Below are 23,807 nucleotides of genomic sequence, written 5' to 3'. Positions count from 1 at the left end.
ACCTAAACTACACTGCAGCTTGTGGCAGGCCAGACCCTTAACCCACTGAGCAAGGCCAGGGATCGAATTCTCATCCTCACAGACACTGCTCTGGGTTATTAACCTGCTGAGCCACAACCAGAACTCTGGAATGCGTTCTTCAATTTCCTGTAAGTTACGGTTACAAGACACTGTGAATGGAAGGTACTCAGTGTCATGAAAGGAAAGCTTTATAGAAACGTCGTTTTAATTTCTCATTTACATTTTATCCCTCTGAAATCCAATAAATATTATAAAGGCCAATAATTATGAACCCAACACTGTGCTGAAAAATAATGGCAGGATGTGAAGATGATAGCTTCTGCCTGCATTGACTTAGGATGTTGGCGGGAAAAGGCACAGGCAGTTTAAGGTGGTCGTTACTGAAATGCCAAGTTGTATTGTGTAGACTTAACCATTTGAGAGTTGAGGGAAGGGATTTGTTACTATTTTATGTTTAATGATGGTTTTAAAGTAAGAGAATTAGCTAAAGATTGCATCGTCTTAAAAACTGTGGACACGGCAATGATCCAAAAAATAGTATTTGGAAGAAAAATTTCAACTACTTCAAAGATGTCTTAAACCTATATATTGTATCATTGTATTTGTATTTTTCATTTGGTGCCTTTCAATGAAAGAGGAGTTCGTATTAGCAGGTCTTAAGTTGGTGTGGTCTTTACTTAAAATAACCTGAATCAAAGCCTAAATGCAGACTGTCAAGGTGGGTTAAGTGATCCGATAGGTTATTCTGTGGTCTGGTTTGCTAGTTACTTCTCATATATTAGAATAAAGAGAACAAGCCATTTCTCCATAGAGACTGAAATATTTTTGTGTGTTTTCATTCAAAAAGGAGATTATGTGTTTTCTATATTTAGAATAAATTTTGACTTCATGTTCTTGGATTTCTCCCCAGGTTTGAGTGACATTTCTCCATCTACGAGCCTCCCGCCCCTGGTTGAAGGCCAGCTCCGCTGCTTTCTAAAACTCACTGTTAATAAAGTCATATGGAAGATTGCAAAGCCTCCTGCTTGCGTACTTGTTCGAGTGAGATGGTGGGGAGAAACATCGGAAGGAACCATCTTTTGTCCCAGGGATGCACTGCAGACCGAGCCAAAAGCTGTGAGAACAACTACACGTTACGCTATCCGCTGTGGTCCAAAGCAGTTTACCTCCTATCTAACAGGTATAGTGTGCGTCTTATCATTTTACCTGTAGGCCAAATAAGAAGCAAGTGGTCATGTTAGATAAGTATTACTGTGTACCTAGTGTCTGTGGTATTGTTATTTTTTGTCTTTTTTTGGGGGGGATTTTTTTGTCTTTTGGATGCCCCACCTGCGGCATATGGAGGTTCCCAGGCTAGGGGTCGAATCAGAGCTCTAGCTGCTGGCCTCCACCACAGCCACAGCAATGCCAGTTCCAAGCCGCATCTGCGACCTACACCACAGCAATGCCAGATCCTTAACCCACTGAGCAAGGCCAGGAATCGAATTTGCATCTTCATGAATACTAGTCAGTTCGTTTCCACTGAGCCAACACGGGAACTCCTGTGGCGTTGCTAATTATCGAGGAGTAGAAGAGGTTTTATAGCCACTTGAGAGTGTACTGTGTGCTAGCAATTGATAACATATGTTATTTCTAATCCTGAATAACCCCGCAAGATAGATATTCTCTCTTTTTTATAGACAATGAAACTAAGGTTCAGAGAGGTGAAATTAATACTCTCTAAGGTTACGTAGTTGATAAATGACAAAATTAGATTTAAACCCACTTTCTGACACCAAAACTCATGCACTTATCACCACACCACGCTGCTTCAAGTAATAACTGTAGTCTCTGTTCTGGGGCTCAAGAAAAGAAGGTAGAGATAGAAAGTTTACCGATAATATGAGATAATACATGTTAAATACCAAATGAGTGGTTTAGTGAGTCGGTAAAGAAAGGAGAAGGGAGCTCCTTCTGCAGAGCCAGAATTTCTTCATTTCTCTTCAAGGAAAGCATTCTAAAAGTTCTGTGTTAGTTCTCTATGTGATCAAGCTTTCGCATAAACACATTTTGGATGGCTGAGTAACTTATCAAGTCAATTCAGTTCAAGTCAGTAAAGATTAAGTTTTAGCACATAAACAGTGTTGGGCTAAGAGAACTGCAACACCAAAGGCTAATTAAAGATTAACCTGCCCTTAACTTGACATTCTTCCCAGAAGAAAATTTTGAAGACATCAAGATACAGAGAACAAAGACTTCAGTTATTCACAAAATGTACATTGAGCATTTAGTTTGTGTTAGACATTGTGCTAGGCACTGTGGAGAGTCCAAAAATGAATCCAAAAATTTAATCAGAATGGTGTCTAATTCTACTAAACTCACACGGAAGTGACTAGTACAGTAGTTAACTGTAGTAGGTGGAAAGTGATTAGAGCTGTTAAAAGATACCCAGAGATATTCTACGTACTATAAACCTAAACTTAAACCCTGCCTCTATTCTGCACTGCCTTTCTGCTTAACTTTGAGCAGCTGTTTCATCTCCCTGGGCCTTAATTATCCCGTTAGTAAATTGAAGGATTAACAAGCAAACGGGCCAGGACTAGAATTGCATGATTCTAGTTAGGGAAAAAACCCCTGAAGAAGATAGGATTTGAATAGGAAACAGATGGGTGATGGCCCAGCTCCAGACCTGAGTATAATATGCCTGTTAGAAAATGAAGACACAATGTGAAATTAGATTGTTATAATCATTATACAACTACAGATGTGGTAAATTCATTTGAGTAATAAAAAAAAAGAAAAGTAAAAAAATAAAAAGAAAAAAAAGAAAATGAAGACACAAGAGGTCAGATGTAAGTTCACACGAGAGCGTGCTCTAGCTGAAAACTTGGAAAAAGCATAACTATTTCTTGAGCTATGTGGCAGGCATTTGTTTTGTTGTTATTCTTTTTTTTTTTTTTCTTTTTAGGGTCGCACCCATGGCATATGGAGGTTCCCAGGCTAGGGGTCCAATCTGAGCTGCAGCTGCCGGCCTACACCACAGCCACATCAACATAGGATCTGAGCCGCATCTGCCACCTACACCACGGCTCCACGGCAGCTTTGGATCCTTAACCCACTGAGCAAGGCCAAGTATTGAACCTACATCTTCATGGATGCTAGTCAGATTTCCACTGAGCCATCACAGGAACTCCTTATTGTTATTCTTTTATGTACTCTTTTGTTTGCATAGTTCATATAAAAGAAAATAAAATGGATAACCTAATGAATATGTTGTCATTAGCATGAAACATAAATCTTTCCAGGCTGGAAAGAGGGAGGCAATAATTGGATTATATTAAATCCTCAGGGAGTTCTTGGATGGCCTAGTGGTTAAGAATTTGGCATTGTCATTATTGTGGCTCAGATTCAGTCCTTGGCCCAGGAACTTCTGCATGCTGTGAGTGCTGCCAAAAAAATCACGGAGGCCCCATTGTGGTTCAGCAGGTTGAGAACCCAACTAGTATCCGTGAGGGTGCAGGTTTGAGCCCTGGCTCCGCTCAGTGGGTTAAGGGTCCAGTATTGCCGTGAGCTGTGGTGTAGGTCACAGACATGGTTCGGATTGCATGTTGCTGTGGTGTAGGCCGACATCTGCAGCTCGATTCAACCACCAGCCTGGGAACTTCCATGTGCCACGGGTATGGCTGTAAAAAGAAAAAAAGAAAGAAATCCTCAGATAAAGATAATATATGGGAACAAGTGAAAATGTATAGAATTTTATACTTTATAAAATTCTTTCAAGTCCATCATCTTACTTGATATGAAAAATATTCTGTAAAGTAGGTAGGAGGATTTTTTTTATTCATTTTATCTACTTCGTCTTATTCCAAACAGAACTTAGGGCAATTACAAAAACATGTTAAATACGGAAAGTTTTTAGTTAATGAGAAAAACTTAAATCTTTAAAAACTTTTAGTTTCATGAAAATGAAAATACAGTAGGAGGAAAAAGAGGAAGCCACCTGGAAGTGCCTCCTTGAGGCTCTGTACATTTGCAGTGGGTATCACTCATTTTCGAAGTGTTGCACTTGAGCTTCAGAGTTAAAAGTGACTTAGCCACGGTCACCCTAACACTACCCCTAATTTCAAGGGTGCTGTGACTGCAAGATCATTAATGTTTGTGCTATGCATACTGCCCAGGAAATAGAGGATTCTAAGGTATGCCTCAAACTTTCTTCTAGCTTTCCTCCTCTACCCTTTATCTCTTTACAGGAAGTAGCAGCCTTGAAAATGTCTGGAGCATGGGAAGGTTAGAGTAGAAACTGAAAAAATTATGATACTTCCCTGACCCTTCTAACTTAATTTTTGCCTCTGTTTAATCAGATAGGATTCATTTAGAAGGAATATGAAAGGCAATGGGAGTAGGAAGACTGCTGGACAGTAAGGATTCTAATTCCACCACAAAAGCAAAAGTGAAGGATAGAGGTCAGCAGTCTTTTAGGAATGAAGTTTTTTCTCCCAAGAGGTAATAAATAATGAAGCAGCCTGGTGTCATGGGCTTTATAGTTGAATGGAACTGAGTGTTAGCCCAGTTTTGTCACTTTAAATGCGGGCAAACTAGTGTTACACGACCTCTCTGAGCCTCCGTGTTATCTTCTAATGGGGACAGAAACAGCTGTATCATAGATTTATTTTAAAAAATGAAATAGACGTAAGCGAGCCTGGCTGTTAGTAAATAGCCAACAAATGTTGGTACATTTCCCTATTCTATAGATGTGCGTTATCGTCTACAAAGCACTTTTACATCTATTAGCTCATCGAATTTTCAGGTAACCTCATGAGTACGTAAGACAGGGCCTGTGATACGTTAATTTGCCGAAGGTCATATAACAACCATTCAGCAACGCTGTGCGAGAGGGATCCTGTGCTGTGTGTTCCACTCACAGCCCTCCTGTTCCCCACACAGCTGCGATGCGGATATCATGATGCCTGTTATATAGACAGCTGTGGCCTACGCGGAACTAGCTTGTGAACATTGGAGCCACAGCACAATCATAGGTCTTCTAATTATAAATCCAGTGCGCTTTTCACTACAGTATTGCGCACATGGTGAAAATGAACCATTTTCTCAAGCTTGGAAGAAAACATTCAGAAGTTATACTGCCCTGACATAATCCCAGATTGCATATGCACACGTTGTATATCTCCTGCTATAAATTAGGACCATGAAGACGTTAAGTCTAAGGAACCAGTTGAAGAATACACTTAAGGCGTTATTTCCATTCCTCATAGTTCTGAGTGCTCTCAGCATTTCAGTGCTCCACATGTAACTGAGGAGTAAGCAATAAAATACTCCTGAGAAGCAGCGACCGACCCATGCATCTGTACAGGAGAAGCCCTTTGTCTAGTTCAAAGTTAGAAATGGTCAGAATTTTAAAACTACTAATTGTTGCTTTTTTATGTCAAAACCAAAGCCTGAGTACTTGCCAAATGTGTAAAAAGAAAAGAGAAAAAAAAAACCCTCTTTTAAAGATATTTCCCTTATCAAACACTTGATATTTTTATGTAAGTTTTTTTCCATATGAGGTATTTGTCATTATTCTTCTCTAAAACTTTGTTGTTCTTTTGATCTTGGGTTCACTCTCCCCCACCCCCAAATGATATAATATGATAAGTGTAGTTTATTTGAAAATAAAATGAGTTTTTTAAGTAAAGAAATTTGATAATGTATACCTCTCTGCCCACTTCCCCCCAAAAAAACTAATATCTGTTTTAATGTTTGTGATTAGATATGGCTGTGCTGGTTCTGGAGGTGATCACCAAACTCGAACATCTTCCAGTTGGGAGAGTTCAGATCAGTGGACTAGCCCAGCTCTCTCCAACCCATCACATCAGTGGATTTTTTGCCATCGTTTCACAAACATCTAAGAAACTTGGAGAACTCCAGGTAAAAATATAATTCTTTGCTACCTAGAATAAAACTTTTGAGACACAAAGAGTCGAGTGTGTTTGTAGAATGGGTAGGTCCATGATTGCCATGCACCATGCACATTCCCACTTCATGCCTTCATTCATGTTTTTACTCAAAGACTTTTATGTACTTACTTCCCATTTATCCATATCCTCCTTTTTTTTTTTTTTTTTGTCTTTTTAGGGTCACACCCACAGCATACGGAGGTTCCCAGGCTAGGGGTCCGATCGGAGCTACAGCTGCCGGCCTACAACACTGCCACAGCAACACAGGATCCGAGCCACTTCTGCAACCTACACCATGGCTCACAGCAATGCCAGAGCCTTAACCCACTGTGCGAGGCCAGGGGTCAGACCCGCAACCTCATTGTTCCTCGTCGGATTCGTTTCCACTGTGCCACAGTGGGAACTCCTATCCACATCCTCGTAGTGCTTTGCTGCCCAGCTCAAGCTCCAAGCATCCTTCGCAGCTCCTACTGCGGAGCTCATTCTTCTCTGTACTCTTTATTCCGTTCACAGTAACATGAATTACGTAATCATTGTTCAGTAATAATCCTACATCGTCTCCAAAATTATGTATGTATACTTTCCCTTTAATTTTCCTTCCTTTTAGTTTCTAGATTCTCTGAGAGACAGGACAACTTTTTCTACTTTGTTTTTGCCATAGTTCTTGACATAATGCCAAGCACTAATTTTTGACTCATCTAAGCAGTATTCATTGGTTCAGCCTACATTTTTTTTTTTTGATTTGCTCTTATGGGCCAGTAATGTAGGATATAGAGATAAAAGGTGGTCCTTTTATTTAGTTTTTCACAGTCAGGTAGGTGGAAATAGAAGAGAGTAACAAGTAGAACCCAGCGTGATCCACGTACACCATAGATAAGTGCAGGATGGTGAGAAAGAACATAGAACCGTCCCCTTTGGAGGGAGACTTTACTTCTTCCTAGAGAATTCCGAGTATTCAAATCCTTTAGAAATTTCGTGAGTTTTACACCTTGTCAAATCAGTTCTAAAATATGTATAGATATTTAAATGGGGATGTGAGAAACAGTTCTGAAAAGATGAGGGAAGAACATATAACATTACCAGATGTAAGAACCTGTTCTAAAACCACAAGCACGTAATTGTGTCAAAGGACGAGAATCAAGTGTAGAAATACATTTATCTAAGGGAAAGGACTTTAACGTTTTCTATATTCTATTGTATTTCTAATTTATAATATATTAAAAAATAGCGACACCATATAGTGGTACCTTCATGGTGAAATCAGACTGGTTTACTCCTACTTTTCTGATAATGGTATAAATTTACATCAAACCTAAAAAAATTTTGATATTATGTTTCAAGAGCCATGAAAATTATCATTTATAATTTACCTCAGTAATTCTATCTCCAAGGACTTATCTTAATGAATTTTAATAAAAAGAGGGAAGTAATATGCTTAGGAGAGGTTATGGAAATAAACTAATATTGAAAAATGAAAACGGTTTATTCAACAATATTAAAATCATAGTCTATTAGCAGAATAGTTTGTTTCCGTAAAAGATAAGGTTACGCAGTTACTGTGTAGCAACACAGAAGAATTGTTTTGGATCGATGACAAGAGAATTAAATTCACCCTTTTAAACTATACAGTTCAGTAGTTTTTAATGTATTCACAAGTTAGTACAACCATCCCTATTATCTAATTCCAGAGCATTTTTTCACCTCAGAAAGAAACATTATACCCATTAGCAGTCATTCCCCTTTTTCCCTTTCACCAGCTCCACTAATTTACCTCCAGACCTGCAGCATATGGAGGTTCCCAGCCTAGGGGTCAAATCGGAGCTGCAGCTGCCGGCCTGCACCACAGCCGCAGTGACCCCAGATCCAAACCACTTCTGCGACCAACACCGCAGCTCATAGTAATGCCGGATCCTTTAACCCACTGAGCAAGGGATGGAACCCGCATCCTCATGGATACTAGTTGGGTTCATAACCGCTGAACCACAGCAGGAGCTCCTCTACTTTCTGTCTCTGTATATTTGCCGATTCCGGACATTACATATAAATGATGTGATATAATATGTGGCCTTTTGTATCTGACTTCTTTCACTTAGAGTAAGTTTTCGAGGTTCATCCGTGTCGTGGCATGAATCTCCTTTATTATAGCTGAATAACATTCCATCGTATGGATATAGCACATGTGTAACCATTCTTCGCTTGATGGACATTTGGGTTGTTTCCACTTTTCTATCTTGAATAATGCTCTGAACACTTGCATACAAGGTTTTTGTGAACAGATGTTTTCAGTGTTCCTTGGTAGGTACCTAGGATTAGAATGGTGATCATACGGTAACTACGTTTAACTGTGAGGAACTCCTGGACTGTTTTCTAAGGCGGCTGCATCATTTTTTCCTCCTTATTTAAATGTTAGCTGATACAATAATACTTGTGTGTTTTTTTGTTTAAATGTCGTTGGATCTGTTGATAAACCTTGGAGGCAGAGGTTAGATTTTAGAAGATTATGGAATAAGTAATTACAGCGAGGAAGGAAAAATAATGGAGAGTTCTGTTTTTCAGGTAATGGCAGTGAAGAGAGGGAGAGGTGATGTGATCCAAAGAAAATAGCACCAGATTTGGACATAGAGAAATTGGTGATGAAAGCATTTCTGGTGTTGATCTGTATCCTCTTCTGTAAAAGGAGGATAGTAACATTTGTACCTCGTAACACTCTTATGGGGATTAGAGGATATGAAAAAATACGGAAACACTTAGCATGGCACTTAGATGCATGACAGCGACAGGCCAAATGTACTCGAACTGAAGAGAGGAGTGTGGATGGTAGGTAGGAGAATTGAGAACAGAGGCTGGCGAACTTTGCCCAGTAAATCAAATCTGGCCTTCCAAATAAAAATGGTTTTTACCATTACCATTTTTAAAGCATCATTTAAAAAAAGAAGAATGTGCAATAAAGCCCGAAATATTTACTCTTTGCCCCTCTGCCGAATGAGTTTGCTGACCTTTTTTTCGAGTATAGAAGATCTGCTTTGTAGACCGAGAAAGCAAGTGAAGAAAGAGATTGAAAATAGGATAATTGAGCCAGTCGGGTCATGAACAGCATTAGATGGGAATGAATTTCTTTCTTAATTTCTTTTTTTGTTTGTTTGTTTTTTTGCTTTTTAGGGCCGCACCCATGGCATATGGAGGTTCCCAGCGGAGCAACATCAGATCCGAGCTGCGCTTGTGACCCACACCACAGCTCACGGCAACACCGGATCCTTAACCCATTGAGCAAGGCCAGGGATCAAACCCGCAACTGCCTGGTTCCTAGTCGGATTTCTTTCTGCTGAGCCACAACAAGAACTCCAGGAATGAATTTCTATCATGAACACAGCTGATAGGGATTGCCTTTGGAATGGTGGAACTATAGCCATAAGGGAAAGAGGAGAAATATTTTGAGATGGACAACATTGGAGGGATTCATGCTGATAACTTTTTTATCAACATTTGTCATATGCATGCCTACTACATGTTAGGCACTGTACTTTTATTTCATTTAATGTTTATGTTTTTATTAAATAGAGATAGATATACCAAAAGATATCTTAGATGTATAAGATATAAAAATAACCATTCAGTAAACACCCATTGGGGAATTCCCGTCGTGGCTCAGCAGTTAACAAATCTGACTAGTGTACATGAGGATGCAGGTTCAATCCCTGGCCTGGCTCAGTGGGTTAAGGATCCAGCGTTGCTGTGAGCTGTGGTGTAGGCCGGCAGCTGTAGCTCAGATTCAACCCCTAGCCTGGGAACCTCCATATGCCATGGGTGTGGCCCTAAAAAGCAAATAAATAAAAACACACAAATAAATGGCTTCTTACACAAGTTAAGAAATGTTTCATTTTATTTACTTATGTGTTTATTTTTTGCTTTATTTTATTTTATTTTTTATCTTTTGAGCGCCACACCCCTCAGCAACATCAGATCCAAGCCCAGTCTATGAGATACACCACAACTCACGGCAATGCCAGATCCTTAACCCACTGAGTGAGGCCAGGGATGGAACCCGAGTCCTCACGGATGCTCCTCTGGTCCTTTAACCCCTGAGCCACATCAGGAACTCCCATCCATTGTCTGTATTTTTAAACAGCAGTGTCGGGAAAGCACGAACGCAGTCCCCCACTACCACAAATTATGCGGAGGAGTTTCCCACATTTGGGGAAATCACAGGGGTCAGCACATCCAGTTTTATCAAAACAATTCTCCAATAGACCCAATGACATTTAAATGAAAAAGCACACAAGTATTATTGTATCATCATTTAAATATGGAGGAAAACGTGATGCAGCCGCCTTAGAAAACAGTCCAGTGGTTCTGTTACTATATGATCACCGTTCTAATCCTAGGTACATACCAAGGAAAACTGAAAACATCTGTGCAAATCACTGTACAGGTAGAGACATTTTTTTTTTAATTTTTTTTTTTTTAATTTTTTGCTTTTTAGGGCTGCACCCTGGCGGCATATGGAGATTCCCAGGCTAGGGGTCTAATCAGAGCTACAACTGCTGGCCTACACCACAGCCATGGCAATGCCAGATCCTTAACCCACTGAGCGAGGGCAGGGATTAAACCCACAACCTCGTGGTTCCTAGTCAGATTCATTTCCACTGCACCCTGACGGGAACTCCGGTAGAGGCATTTTTTTTTTCTTTTCTTTTTTTTTTTTTGTCTTTTTGCCATTTCTTGGGCTGCTCCCGCGGCATATGGAGATTCCCAGGCTAGGGGTCTAATCGGAGCTGTAGCTGCCAGCCTACACCAGAGCCACAGCAACACGGGATCCGAGCCGTGTCTGCGACCTACACCACAGCTCACGGCAACACGGGATCATTAACCCACTGAGCAAGGGCAGGGACCGAACCCGCAACCTCATGGTTCCTAGTCAGATTTGTTAACCACTGCGCCACGACGGGAACTCCATGGTAGAGGCATTTTGATATATCTGTGGGAGTAGGTGAACTTTCTGTCCTACTACTCTACCATCTTAGGAATCTTCCCCAAGAAATGTTAATGGAATAACTGGAAGAAGCCAATTTTGCAGAGTTGAGTTCCATTGTTTGGATATTACAGAATTTTCATTCTTTTGCCTTGGACGAAACAAAGCCGATATCCTTGCCTTGTTCCTGTTTGTGGGAGGAAAGCCTTCGTTTGGTCTTTTTACTGTTAAACATGATGTTAGATGCAGATTTTTCATAGATACCCTTTTTCAGTGAGGAAGTCCAAGTTTTCTGTGAGATTTTATCGTGAATGGAAATTGAGTTTTATCAACTCAGCTGTTGCTGGAGGGTGGAGGTGAGAAGGTGTGACTTCAAAGGGGTAACACCAGGGAGTTTGGGGGCATGATGGAGTGTTCCCTGTCTTGATTATGGCGATGGCTGTATGCATCTAAACAGGTTAAAATTCGTAGGCGTGTATATATACAAAAATGTTTGTTTTACTGCAAGAAGATACAACTTTTTAAAAATAGATCAAATGTGGTGAAAAACAAGAGTCATCACTCCACCTCATGTTGGGACATTGCTGAGGACTTTGCAAACCAGAGCACATACCCTGACCGAAGGTACTAGCCTCCTCCAGCGAGTTTTTGCCACATTGGGATGGGGACCCAGCATTGCTGGATCTTTTGACTTTCCAGGAGAAGTCAGAAATTGAAATTTTTATAGAAAGTCTTTTTTTAAGCATTGTTAAACACTTTTTAGGTAAATGCTGTATGAGCAGCATAAGTCTGAAAAATAGACATACTCATAGGCTCTCTCCAACACTGACGCATGTTATAGTGTAGTAGTTAATCGTGGGCAGCTTAGTGCTAAAGGGAGAAGAACTGATGTGTCCGCTTCAGGTTGTCACATTACAGACACGTGAATCATATGGCATGGTCACGGGAGTCGTGGATGGCATGGAATTCAGGAGAGATGTGGTGTATTCGAGGGGTAGAATGGCGGGCTGGGGCCAGCCCCATAGGGAATAAGTCAGTTTGCCTCCTCCTGGCCAGTAAAGTAGTGGTTTCCACTGGGGAGGACTTTGGGGAGCTGGGGACGTTTTAAGAAAGAACTATGCAGTTGAAGTGGTAAGGTAGTTTGTATAAAACAGAATGTCTGCAGGGCTCAGGAAAGGGATTGGTGGAGGAGTGAGCACAAGGGTGACCCGCGACTGGGGAGGAACCTGCCTCCTGTGGACGGGAGGGAGGATCCGGGAGGGGATGCAGTATATCGGGTACGTTATATGGAAGCAGAGGGCTCAGGAGTGGAAACCCCTTGGACTGGCAGAACCTGCTGGAACAATACTGTGTTTTACACCTGTGAAGTCTGACTCGTGCTCTTCCCTCTGCCTCAGTCCCCCTCAACCTTACTGCTCCTTCATATCGAAGATTCTGAACTCAGGTGTTTCTTCTGCACTCCTGGAAACCATCTCTCGTATTCCTTCCTCACCTCTTCCCCACACAGCACCCAGTGCACGTCCTCATCTCAAAACTCACCATTTTATGTAAAATTACATCTTTTTAAATTCTCCTGCAAGATACTGTGATCCTCTGGGTCAGGTTCCAGGTTTTATTCATCTGGGCCTCAGGCAGGTAGCAGCCAGCCTGGCACTTAACTAGTGTCAACACTTATTTGTTAATTGAGCAGAGAAGTTAGGCAGCACTTAATATTTTGATTGTGAGGTGGGCGTGGCAGGTACCGGGACTTTCTTTTTCCCCAGGACCCACAGGCAGCAAAGGCCTTTCAGCTGTTCTGTGACTACTCAGATTTGCCTGGGCAGGTGGGGGTTTGGGGGACACAAGACTCTGGCCAGGCAGCAGGTCATCATTAAGGCCGGGGAGGCAGCCACTGTGTGTCTGGAATACAGTGGCAGTCTTTGGGCAAGTGATGAATGGCACTTCTACTTGGGCAGCTAGGATTTCACGGGATACTCTTCGAGCCATCACCGCACAAAGTATTTGTCCTGTTGCATTCTGGTCCTTTGTAGAAAATCTTGAAGATGAATGGATTTAAAGGACTTTATGCCACCTGGTTCATGAACAAAATTCTCCTCAAGGCCCAAGTGTGTTTATTGAGTCTGTGCCTTGGCAGTTTCTCCACACAAATTATTCCACTGATCTTCCCAGAAACTTCTTCACATATGTAACTGCAGCCTTTCATTTTTGTCTTAGGCCATTCATCATTATGAGAGACTCCCTGGCTGCTTAAACAATTCCTTCTGCTTTCCTGTCCTTGTAACCGAACTCTGAGCATCGCTCTTCTGTTCTTTTGAAGCACATTCTTCCATTTCTTCTCCAGAGTTCCAGTTTGGGTTCTGTTTTATTTTCTATTCCTTCATTATGCTTGTCTCCATTGGGCTTTTCAGAGGACGAAAGAGCCTTTTCGTAGAGAGCCTGAACTCAGGAGAGTGAGGCGATAAAAGGAAACTTCAAGTGATTTACTTTGCATCTTAATGTTCCTCTCTCTTCATCCTGCCTCTCTCCCAGCGTAGAACTAGGGCCTTATTTTTCTCAAATAATTAGCAGTAAGGATGCAGTGAGTGCTAAGTCATGCTTTGATTTGTCAGACCGTCAGGCATCATTAGGCACACTTGACTTGTACCCTGACTGTGTCCTCTGCTGCTTGGCCTACAGAAAAACGAGGAAGACAGTCCATGGCTTTCAAGGAATTCGTAATCTAACCAGGATGATGAATAAACAAAGTACACACACAGAGGCTTCGAAGCCTCTGTTTTTATTTTATTTTTAATCTTCTAATTAGGATAGACTTCCCTGACAGAGGTGTATCATCCCATCAGCTTCTGTGTTTGAGGACCTTAGCACAGTTTCCGGCCTGTTATAAGTGGTCAATAAATGGTGGTTTTATAAATACAGAGTAAACAGAAACAAGAAGAGAGTGGCCATAACATCTCTGCTTAGACAGAAAGAAGGTTTCACAGAGGAAGTAATGCTGGAGGGAATTTGCATGTACAGAGGCATGAGGGAATGAAATACAGGGTACATTTAGGAAACTCGAAGTAATTGGTACGGCTAGGAGAGAGATGCAGGAAGGGAGCACCCTGAGAGAGGAGACTTCTGAGGTAGGCAGGAATCTGAACTTGACCCTAAGGAATAGGGGCCATTAATTTATATTAGGTAGGGAGACTTAAGATTACTCACTGCTGGAGTTCCCGTCATGGCTCAGTGGTTACTGAATCTGACTAGGAACCATGAGGTTGTGGGTTCAACCCCTGGCCTTGCTCAGTGGGTTAAGGATCTAGCGTTGCCGTGAGCTGTGGTATAGGTCGCATATGCAGCTCAAATCCCGCGTTGCTGTGTCTCTGGCATAGGCTAGTGGCTACAGCTCTGATTAGACCCCTAGCCTGGGAACCTCCATATGCCGCAGGAGGCGGGCCTAGAAAAGTCAAAAAGACAAAAAAAAATTACTCACTGCTAAAGAAAACTTCTGATATATTATGTGCCTCTTCTAGGTTTCTCTTGCCCTGGAGCCTTTGTCAGAAACTTACAACAGTTACAATCCTCTTCCTACCGCTGACGTGACAGAAAATGTCCTTTTATCTGAGCAGGGAGTCAGAGAATATCCCAAGGCAAGCAATACTCAGTTTCTTGTTCCGTCAAGGCCTCATAGGATCCCTACCACCAAAACTGATGGAAAAGAATTAGCAGCCAACAGCAGTGGATCAACCACTCCAAGGTAATTATCACACCGGATACCAGTCCGTCGGTCAGCCAGCTCCCACTGTGCTCGTGTTTTCTGTCTTTCACTTGGGGTTGCGTAAAAGACGAGTGGTAGTGTTAAGTGCCCGCTGTGTTCCCGTGCAATACCAGGTGCCAGGCTTAGAAATGAATAAGACACAGTTCCGGTTTTTGAGGACTGCTCACCATCTAGTCAGGAAGCCAACATACAAGTAAATAAGTGTGTGCACGTCATACACAGATGCCGTGACAGATGTACGTGAAGGAAAAGAGGCAGAAGGCAGTGTTTTGTGAAATGGAATGGAGTAAGAGAAATAGATTTTGATTCTAAATAATTACGAAGCATTCGCTTTGTGACAGGCTCGGCACTGAGCTCTTTATTTCATTGTCCTACTTTAGCCACAGCCATACCATGGTAGGTAAAACATCTATGATTCGTATTCACTTAGGAGATGAAAAACAGATCTGCAGAGTCCGAGATACACTGCTGTAAACCATCGGTCCACTTTCTGTCTCTGACTACGTGGAATATCACTGTGATGGGTGACATACTGCTAAAGTTCTCCTTCATTTTAAAACAGGGGAAAGGACCACTTGTGCTTTGCAGAGAACTCTGATACAACGAAGCACTCCTTCTTGGGACCACAGCACCGTCTTAATTCAGGACAGAGTTTAGAGTCTATGACTTGGAAAAGCAAAGCCCCACAGAAGCAGGTGTCCATGCTCAACAGTTCTGAATTCCAGCCTCAAATTAGAACAGTTGCCAAGGGTCACAGTGACTCATGCATTCTTTCTTCAAACAACCCCCCAACCAAGGATCTTCTTTCAGGTATGTATATATTTGTGAACTGAGACTAAACTATATTTATTGGGATGACTCTGCTTGTTAGGCACCTTGCAAAGAGAACTAAGACTCTGAACAAAATAGCCAAATAAAAGTAAATAATCTTTATGGCGTCCAGACGCCCTACGATTTAAGAGCAGCTCCAGTGAACCACTGCATCACTTCCTCGATAATTACTGGGTGCTTATCATTGTAAGCTTCAGGAAGGAACCATTTCAAATGAACCTGGGTATGGGAGGAAAGCCTTAATCATAGAAAAATGTTAGTCCATCTTTTCAAAGCACATAAGGTTTTTGTCTCATCGTCAGAATTTACTTGTACCATTGTGTAGAGGCTAGTACTAAATTGTTGCACATTCTGAAAACTATTGGTTTCAGTGGAACCATTCAGTGCACAGAAACTGCCGGGTTAGTCATCCAGCTAGTTTTATTTTATAAGAATTGGCGTTTAGATAGCAAGGAGTAGGAACAAAAGCCAGAAGAGGTATACCTCCCTGTTGGGCAGGGCCTGTGCCCATGGCATGTAGGAAATAAACGAGGGGAGTATTTGTCATGAACTCACCTGAGTGCCCTTGCCATGTGTTCAGGGAACGATTACTGAGTTGAGGTGCAGGAAGATTGCCAGACAGCTCTTTTACTGTAGCTTCTTCTCAAGAAGGGAGTATAAGGTGTTATCGTTGACATGCCGTAGACTCTAGAGACTTTCTAAAAATGGCTGTTTCAAGTAAGAAATCACTTGGAGGCCAATGAATGGACCACTCTTGTTCACATTTGTCCTACTTGTTGTCTTTAATGTTTACTGCTTTTTAAAACCTGCTATTGAAAATATCTTACGAGTTCCTGTTACGGTTCAGTGGGTGAAGGACCCGATGTTGTCTCTGTGGGGATCCCTGGCCTCGATCAGTGGGTTAAGGATCTGGTGTTGCCACAAGCTGCAGTGTAGGTCACAGATGCAGCTTGGATCTGGTGTGGCCACGGCTGTGGCATAGGCAGCAGCTGCAGCTCCAATTTGACCCCAGCCTGGGAACTTCCATATGCCACAAGTGTGGCTGTAAAAAGAAAAAAAAAAATCCTAAGTACCTGTTCCTAGTCGGATGTTGATAACTAATGAAGTCACTCTTAAAATACTACCATCCCCATCATTTAACAGGGGTGAAAACTTGAAGCTTAATTCAATTCAGCAGGTATCGTTTGAGTGCCTATTTTGGGTCAGCCATTGTTTTGAGTATTGGGATTTCTGTAACACATAAAAAACAGTCCCTGACCTTAACAACTTCATTCTGGTAAAGGAAACAGACTCTGAAGCAAATACAGTACAATTATGTGTGGTGTATGCAATAGCGGAAGTATTTATTAAAACATTTGATCAAATGAATGCTCCATACCAGGCACCAAGGATACAAAGCCCAACAAAAGCTAGTCTCTCATCTCAGAGTTGATTAGGTGAGATAAATGGTGTTAATACTGCATAATTTTTTGATGGAAAAAAACACCTAGAACTTGAGAGCACAAAGGAAGTATTGTGTTTAAGGAATTTAAAATATTGGGTATGGGTAAATCATAAAGTACCAAGGCTGTTATCTCCAGAGATGTTTGGGATATCAATGGAAAAACTGTTTTTCTCTGTGGCCCTGAAATCAAATGAAGCTTATTATTGGCACTGCTTGCCGGTAGCTGTTTTATTCATAAAGTACTTATTGAGTGGGCCCACCTCATTAAAAAACTTTAAGCTGTATCAAATTAAGTAAAGTAGTAATGAAAACTAAAAGGAAAAGGGTTTCTTGTCACATAGCAAACTTTTTTTTTTTTTTTTGGCCTGTCTTTTCAGTGCCGTTCCTGCAGCATATGGAGGTTCAAAGGCTAGGGGTAAATGGAGCTGTAGCTGCCAGCCTACGCCACAGCCACAGCCAACGTGGGATCCGAGCTGCATCTGTGACCACGGCTCACAGCAATACCGGATCCTTAACCCACTGAGCAAGGCCAGGGATCGAACCTGAAACCTCATGGTTCCGAGTCGGATCCGTTGACCACTGAGCCATGACGGGAACTCCACATAGCAAGCTTTTTTAACCAAATTTTTAAGACTGGCAAACAAGGTTTCCCGACCCTTTCTCATTGAATAAACAAGACAGCCATTTTCTGGCTGAATTCCAGTGAGGTTTTGTTCGTTTGTTTGTTTGTTTTAGCCATGTTTGTGGCATACAAAAGTTCCTGGGCCAGGGATTGAATTCATGCCACAGCAGTAACCTAAGCCACAGCAGTGATAATGCCAGATCCTTAACCCCTAGGCCACTCCAAGGAACTCTGCAAGAGATTTTTTTTTTTAATTTTAAAAAAAATTTATTGAAGTATAGTTGATTTGCAGTGCTGTGTTAATTTTTGCTGTTCTCCAAATGAGATTTTGTTAAATGAAAACAAAAATGCCTACAGTGAATTCTGAACGGAATGTCATATACCAGTTTTTACATAGGAAAAAGTTAATGCGTAAAGCATTCATGAAAATAGTATACATAATATAACATTTTTGCAAAATAAACTTTATATATACACATACATATATAGGTATATGTATGCATAGATTAAAAAGCTATAAGGAGGAGTTCCCATCATGGCTCAGCGGTTAACGAATCTCACTAGCATCCATGAGGACACAGGTTTGATCCCCGACCTTGCTCAGTGGGTTAAGGATCTGGCATTGCCGTGAGCTGTGGTGTAGGTCACAGACACAGCTCGGATCCTGCATTGCCATGGTTGTGGTGTAAGCCAGCAGCTACAACTCCTATTCAACCCCTAGCCTGCAGGTATGGCCCTAAAAAGCAAAAAAAAAAAAAATTAAAAACTATAAGGAGTATATCAGAATGTTAGTCATTATTTGGAGGTAGTGGCATTAGTGAGAATATTAGTTTTCCATTGCTGCATAACAAGTTACCACAAACTTAATGGTTTAAAAAAACAGTCATTTATTAGCCACAGTTCTGCAGATCAGAAGTTCAATAAGGTATGGTTGGGTTTTCTGCTTAGGGTATCATAGGCTAAATTCAAGGTGTCAGCCAAGCTAAATTCTCATCTGGAAACTATGGGGGAAACTTCACTTTCGAGTTCATTCTTCTTGACAGAATCCAGTTCCTTGCAATAGTAGGACTGAGGTCCCGTTTCCTGCCACGTGGCCCTCTCCATCTTCAAGATAGCAATTATACATTATATCCTTCTCATGCTTTAAATCTGTGACTTTATACCCTGCAAACAGCCAGAGATAACTCTACTTTTTAAAGATTTGGGCCTACCAAGATAATCTCCCAATCTTAAGGTTGGTTGGTTTAGAACCATAATTAGACCTGTGAAATCCCTTCACAGCAATACCTGACGAGTGTTGGAATCACTGGGAGAAGGTACGTGTCTACCGGTGGGTGGACGTTTGGAGGGAACTGTCTTAGAATTCTCCCTGCCACCACTGGCGAACTCCCTTTACATTGAACATACAATTATTTCAGGGGGTTATTTTGCTACAGGGTTTCTGTTTTTTAGTTTTTAAGCTGTATTTTGAACTCCTTATACAACAAATGTTGAGTGTTTATGGATCTGTTTGGCCTTTTTTTTTTTTCCCTTGGGCTGACTACCCTATCTTCTTTATTTTAGAAACTATAAAACTCTAGACCAAGATAGACAGGTGCTTGGTATGTAGTATCACTTACCTTCTAAGCAACTGAGGAATCTCAAGAAAAATAATAATCCTTCCTATTGTTCCTTGAAATAATTCCACTGGTCCTAAGCTTTTAAGTAGAAGTCTAAGAAAAAGTGGGGCTATATATATATATATATATATATATATATATATATATATATGGATAGATAGATACACACACACAAAATAAATGGTTAAAATCATAGGATGTAGAGTCAGCCTGGTTATACTGCATGTGTAACTTGGCCAAATTAACTTATCCTCTAAGCCTCAACTTTTTCATCTGTAAAATGATGGAAATAGTAGTTCCTATTTCAGACAATTGTTGAAAGGATTAAATGAGTTACTATATGTAATAATGTAATATATGTGGAGCAGTGCCCAGGAAGTGGTAAGAGTTCCATAAATGTTATCCACTCTACTTGTTGTTGCTGCTCGGGGAGGGGGTAAATTTTACCATCAAAAAGTCGGAAGACTTCATCCTGACTTGTCTGTTCACCAAATGGATGATTGTAGATGTCATGGAAGTGTTTTGGCCTTCTTTCCTCATCCATAAAAATATAATAACTTTGGGGAGCTCCTGTCATGTAGAAACGAATCTGAGTAGTATCCATGAGGATGCGGTTTGATCTCTGGCCTCGCTCAGTGGGTTAAGGATCCAGCGTTGTCATGAGCTGCAGTGTAGGTTGCAGAAGCGGCTTGGATCCAGCATTGCTGTGGCTGTGGCATAGTCAGCAGCTACAACTCAGATTCAACCCCTAGCCTGGGAACCTCTATGTGCCTCAGGTGTGACCCTAAAAAGACAAGTATATATATATGTATATGTATGTATATAGATATAAAAAGTTGGACGAGATTATCGCTATGGCTCCTAAAAGTTTAGCCGGTTGGTATAGTTGTTAGTGTTCCTTGAATAGTAATAATCTTAAAACTGTTGTAAATAAGAAAATTCAATAAGATACCCAGATATAAAAATAATATATAAGTATTACTAAATTTATTACGTATAAGCACCAGTTGGAATAGTCAGTACATATAGGTAACAACTCCATTAAGGAGGTTATTCTCTACGGAAGAGACTTCACTCACTGCTGTGAGGCCAACATCTAAAACCGTCCGCATAATTGGAGCTTAGTAAACATTTATTTTAAAGTGAATGTCCTCAAGGAATTCGCAAGCTCGTGGGAAAGACAGACAAGGAAGCCACTGCAGTACCCCATGGTGAGTCCTGTGATAGAAGGAAAGGTGCTAAATATTGCAAGTGACTCTGTTGGATTTTAGATTTTCTGTGTTCTGCTTTTGCCCTCTTCAGCTCTGTTAGAACAAGGCAATAAACTCCGTAATGCTATGGTGATTTCTGCAATGAAATCAAGCCCAGATACTAGCATGCTGTTGGAAGAAGTTCATCCCTCTATGAAAGAAGATGTTCTTAGAGCATCGACGCAGTAAGTTACAGGATAAACTTGAACCCCAACAGTTCGTTTTTTAAGAGTTGTTAGCATGTGTTTCTAAATGATCTTGGAAATGCTCAGCAAATAATTCCTTAATGTGGTGGGAAAGATGCCTAAACTCGGAGTTTAGATACTCCAAGTCTGGACCTAGCACTGACACTTGTTAAATAGGTAAATGGCTGAAGTCGAGGTTCCCTGTAAACCAGCATGCTTATCTCTAAAATGGGTGCATTTTCTCCTCCCTCTCTTACATAAATGAAATGAGATTCTAATGTAGGAAAGTCCTTTGTAAATTGTAAAGTCTGATATATATTTAAGGTAAAGTCCATAGTGTGTTAAATTTTCCATGTTGAAGCATCTCTGTATATACTTCTTAGCTCAGTTAATTCTTAATTTAGATTTTTCCCATATGTTAGCCACTGAAAAAGGTTTTTTTTTTTTCATGCCTTAGAGTCAAAGCCTTGTCTGGGAATCAATTTGAAGACCACATTGAAGAGCACCTCCCCCCTACAACTGAGAATGCATTTTGGAAACTCGACACAAAAGCTGAGACCGGAGCCATACAGCTGCTCTTGGGCAGGTAAGAACTGTTAACCTTTTAAGTTCTTCCTCCAATTCACTATGTACATTGTTAACAGATTAGTCTTCCTAAAGCAACACTTCCTTAAAATAATCAGGTTCTTCCCTTGGTTGTTCATTACCTACTAAATAAAAATCCAATCTTTAGCCTTTTATTTTTAGCTTCACTTAGAAAATGGTCCCGGAGTTCCCATCGTGGCGCAGTGGTTAACGAATCCGACCAGGAACCATGAAGTTGCGGGTTCGGTCCCTACCCTTGCTCAGTGGGTTCACAATCCGGCGTTGCCGTGAGCTGTGGTGTAGGTTGCAGACGCGGCTCGGATCCCGCGTTGCTGTGGCTCTGGCGTAGGCCGGTGGCTACAGCTCCGATTTGACCCCTAGCCTGGGAACCTCCATATGCCGCGGGAGCGGCCCAAAGAAATAGCAAAAAGACAAAAAAAAAAAAAAGAAAATGGTCCCCAATCCACCTTTTCAGTGTTACTTCTTATCTCTTTCCCTAACACCAGTGTTAGCAGGGTATAATGAAAACGTCATGGATTTAAAACAGGCACAAGTTGAAATTTAGGGTCTATTTTTTATTACCTACGTGGCCTGCACAATTAAGCAGAAAAAAAATAAAAGTATTCTGAATTGGAAAGGGAGAGGTAAAACTATCTCTTTTCACAGATGACATGATCCGGTATGTAAAAAATCCTAAAGAATCCTCTAAGAAAACTATTAGAACTAATAAACAAATTCAGAAAGATGACAGAATACAAGATAAATACACAAAAGTCCATTGTATTTCTATATACTTGCAATGAACAATCAAAAGTAAAATTAAGAAACAATTCCATCTATAACAGCAGTGATAAGAATAACATACAATAAATTTAATAAAAGGAGGGTAAAACATGAACTCTGAAAGCTACAAAATATTGTTGAAAGAAATTAAAAAAGATGGGCGTTCCCGTCATGGCGCATCGGAAACAAATCTGACTAGGAACCATGAGGTTGTGGGTTTGATCCCTGGCCTCACTCAGTAGGTTAAAGATCTGGCATTGCCACGAGCTGTGGTGTAGGTTGCAGACGCAGCTCGGATCTGGCGCGGCTATGGCTGTGGTGTAAGCCAGCAGCAATAGTTCCCATTAGACCCCTAGCCTGGGAACCTCCATATGCCCTTGGTGAGGCCCTAAAAGGACAAAAGGCCAAAAAACAAAAAAAAACGAAAACCTAGCAGAAAGGCTCTGGTAAAGCAATTAACACTAGGGTGTAAATAGCTGACAAAGCCTGAAATGTGTTAACTAGCCAGAAGTATTTACATGTTAATAAAGGACAGAGCATTTTAAAAAAAAAAGAAAGAAAGAAGATGTAAATAAATGGGAAACATTCTGTGTTCATGATTCAGTGCAATCCTTGTCAGGATCATAGCTGATTTCTTTGTAAAAATTGGCAAAATGATTCTAAAATTACTGTGAAATGGCAGAGGACCCATAGTAGACAAAACAATCTTGAAAAAGAAAAAAATTAGTGAATTCACACTTCTCTCTTTTAAAATTTACTACAAAGCAGCAGTAATCCAGTCAGTTTGGTACTGGCATAAGGATAGATATATAAATAAATGGAATAAAATTAATAGTCTAGAAATAAACCCATGTGTCTATAGTCAGCTGATATTCAACAACAGTGTCAAGACTCTTAAATGGAGAAGAATTGTCTTTTCAACAAATGATGCCGGGACAACTGGCCAGCCATGTGCCGAAAATGAAGTTGGACCCTTACCTTAAACCATATAAAAAAATTAACTCAAAATGGATCAGTTAGCTAAACAGAAAGGCAGAAGTGAAACTGCCACTATTTGTAGACATGAAACGCTAAAGTCTCTGCCAAAATATAGTTAGAATAAAGGAATTCTGTAAAGTTGCAGGATGCAAAATCAGTACACAAAAATCAGTTGTGTTTCTATACACCAACAATGAACTATCGGAAAGAGAAATTAAGAAAACAGTCCATTTGCAACAGCATCAAAAAGAATCAAATATCTAGGTGTGTTTCACCAAGCATGTGAAAGATCTATACACTGAAACTGTAAGACATTGATGAAAGAAATTGAAGAGAACACAGATAAATGTGGAGATATTCCATGTTCATGGATTGAGTTAATATTGTTAAAATGTCCATACTACCCAAAGCAACCTTTAGAGTCATGCAATCTCTATAAAATTCACTGGCATTTTTCAGAAGAGTAGAAAAAACAATTCTAAAATTTGTACAGAACCACCAAGGAGCCCAAATAGAGCCGTCTTGGAAGAGAACAAAGCTGGAGGGTCGCACTTCCTGATTTCAGGCTATGTTCCAAAGCTATAGTAGTCAAAACAATATAGTTTTGACATAAAAACAGATACATAGATCAATGGAAAAGAGTAGCAGACCCAGAAATATATGGTCAATTAGTTTTTGAGAAAGAGGCCAAGAAGACTCAATGGGGAAAGATGGTCTCTTCAATAAATAGTGTTGGGGAAACTGGCCAATCACATGTAAAAGACTAAAACTTTGATATGTACACTGTCTACACTGTACACAGAAATCAACTCAAAATGAATTAAATCCTT

At 40.7% G+C, this 23,807-nt stretch overlaps 1 protein-coding gene and 1 pseudogene across 3 annotated transcripts in view; one reads left to right on the top strand and one right to left on the bottom strand.

The window, feature by feature from the left end:
* The window catches only part of C2CD3 (C2 domain containing 3 centriole elongation regulator), a 122,955-nt gene that overhangs the window by 2,011 nt on the left and 97,137 nt on the right, over positions 1–23,807 (top strand). For all 3 annotated transcript variants that reach the window (XR_007130990.1, XR_007130989.1, XM_047754141.1), the window contains exons 2-7: positions 932–1,201; positions 5,768–5,925; positions 14,436–14,659; positions 15,243–15,490; positions 20,499–20,631; positions 21,089–21,217. Coding sequence is in view for 1 of the 3 variants with exons in the window: in XM_047754141.1 (XP_047610097.1) it covers positions 932–1,201; positions 5,768–5,925; positions 14,436–14,659; positions 15,243–15,490; positions 20,499–20,631; positions 21,089–21,217 (1,162 nt within the window). In the remaining 2 variants the exon portion in view is untranslated. The remainder of the gene's footprint in view (positions 1–931; positions 1,202–5,767; positions 5,926–14,435; positions 14,660–15,242; positions 15,491–20,498; positions 20,632–21,088; positions 21,218–23,807) is intronic.
* On the bottom strand, positions 10,085–10,259 carry LOC125112261 (uncharacterized; annotated as a pseudogene).

Source organism: Phacochoerus africanus, chromosome 11 (assembly GCF_016906955.1).
Source record: "Phacochoerus africanus isolate WHEZ1 chromosome 11, ROS_Pafr_v1, whole genome shotgun sequence".
Lineage (NCBI taxonomy): Eukaryota > Metazoa > Chordata > Mammalia > Artiodactyla > Suidae > Phacochoerus > Phacochoerus africanus.
Note: the sequence above shows the minus strand (reverse complement) of the source record. Positions and strands in the feature narration are given on the sequence as shown.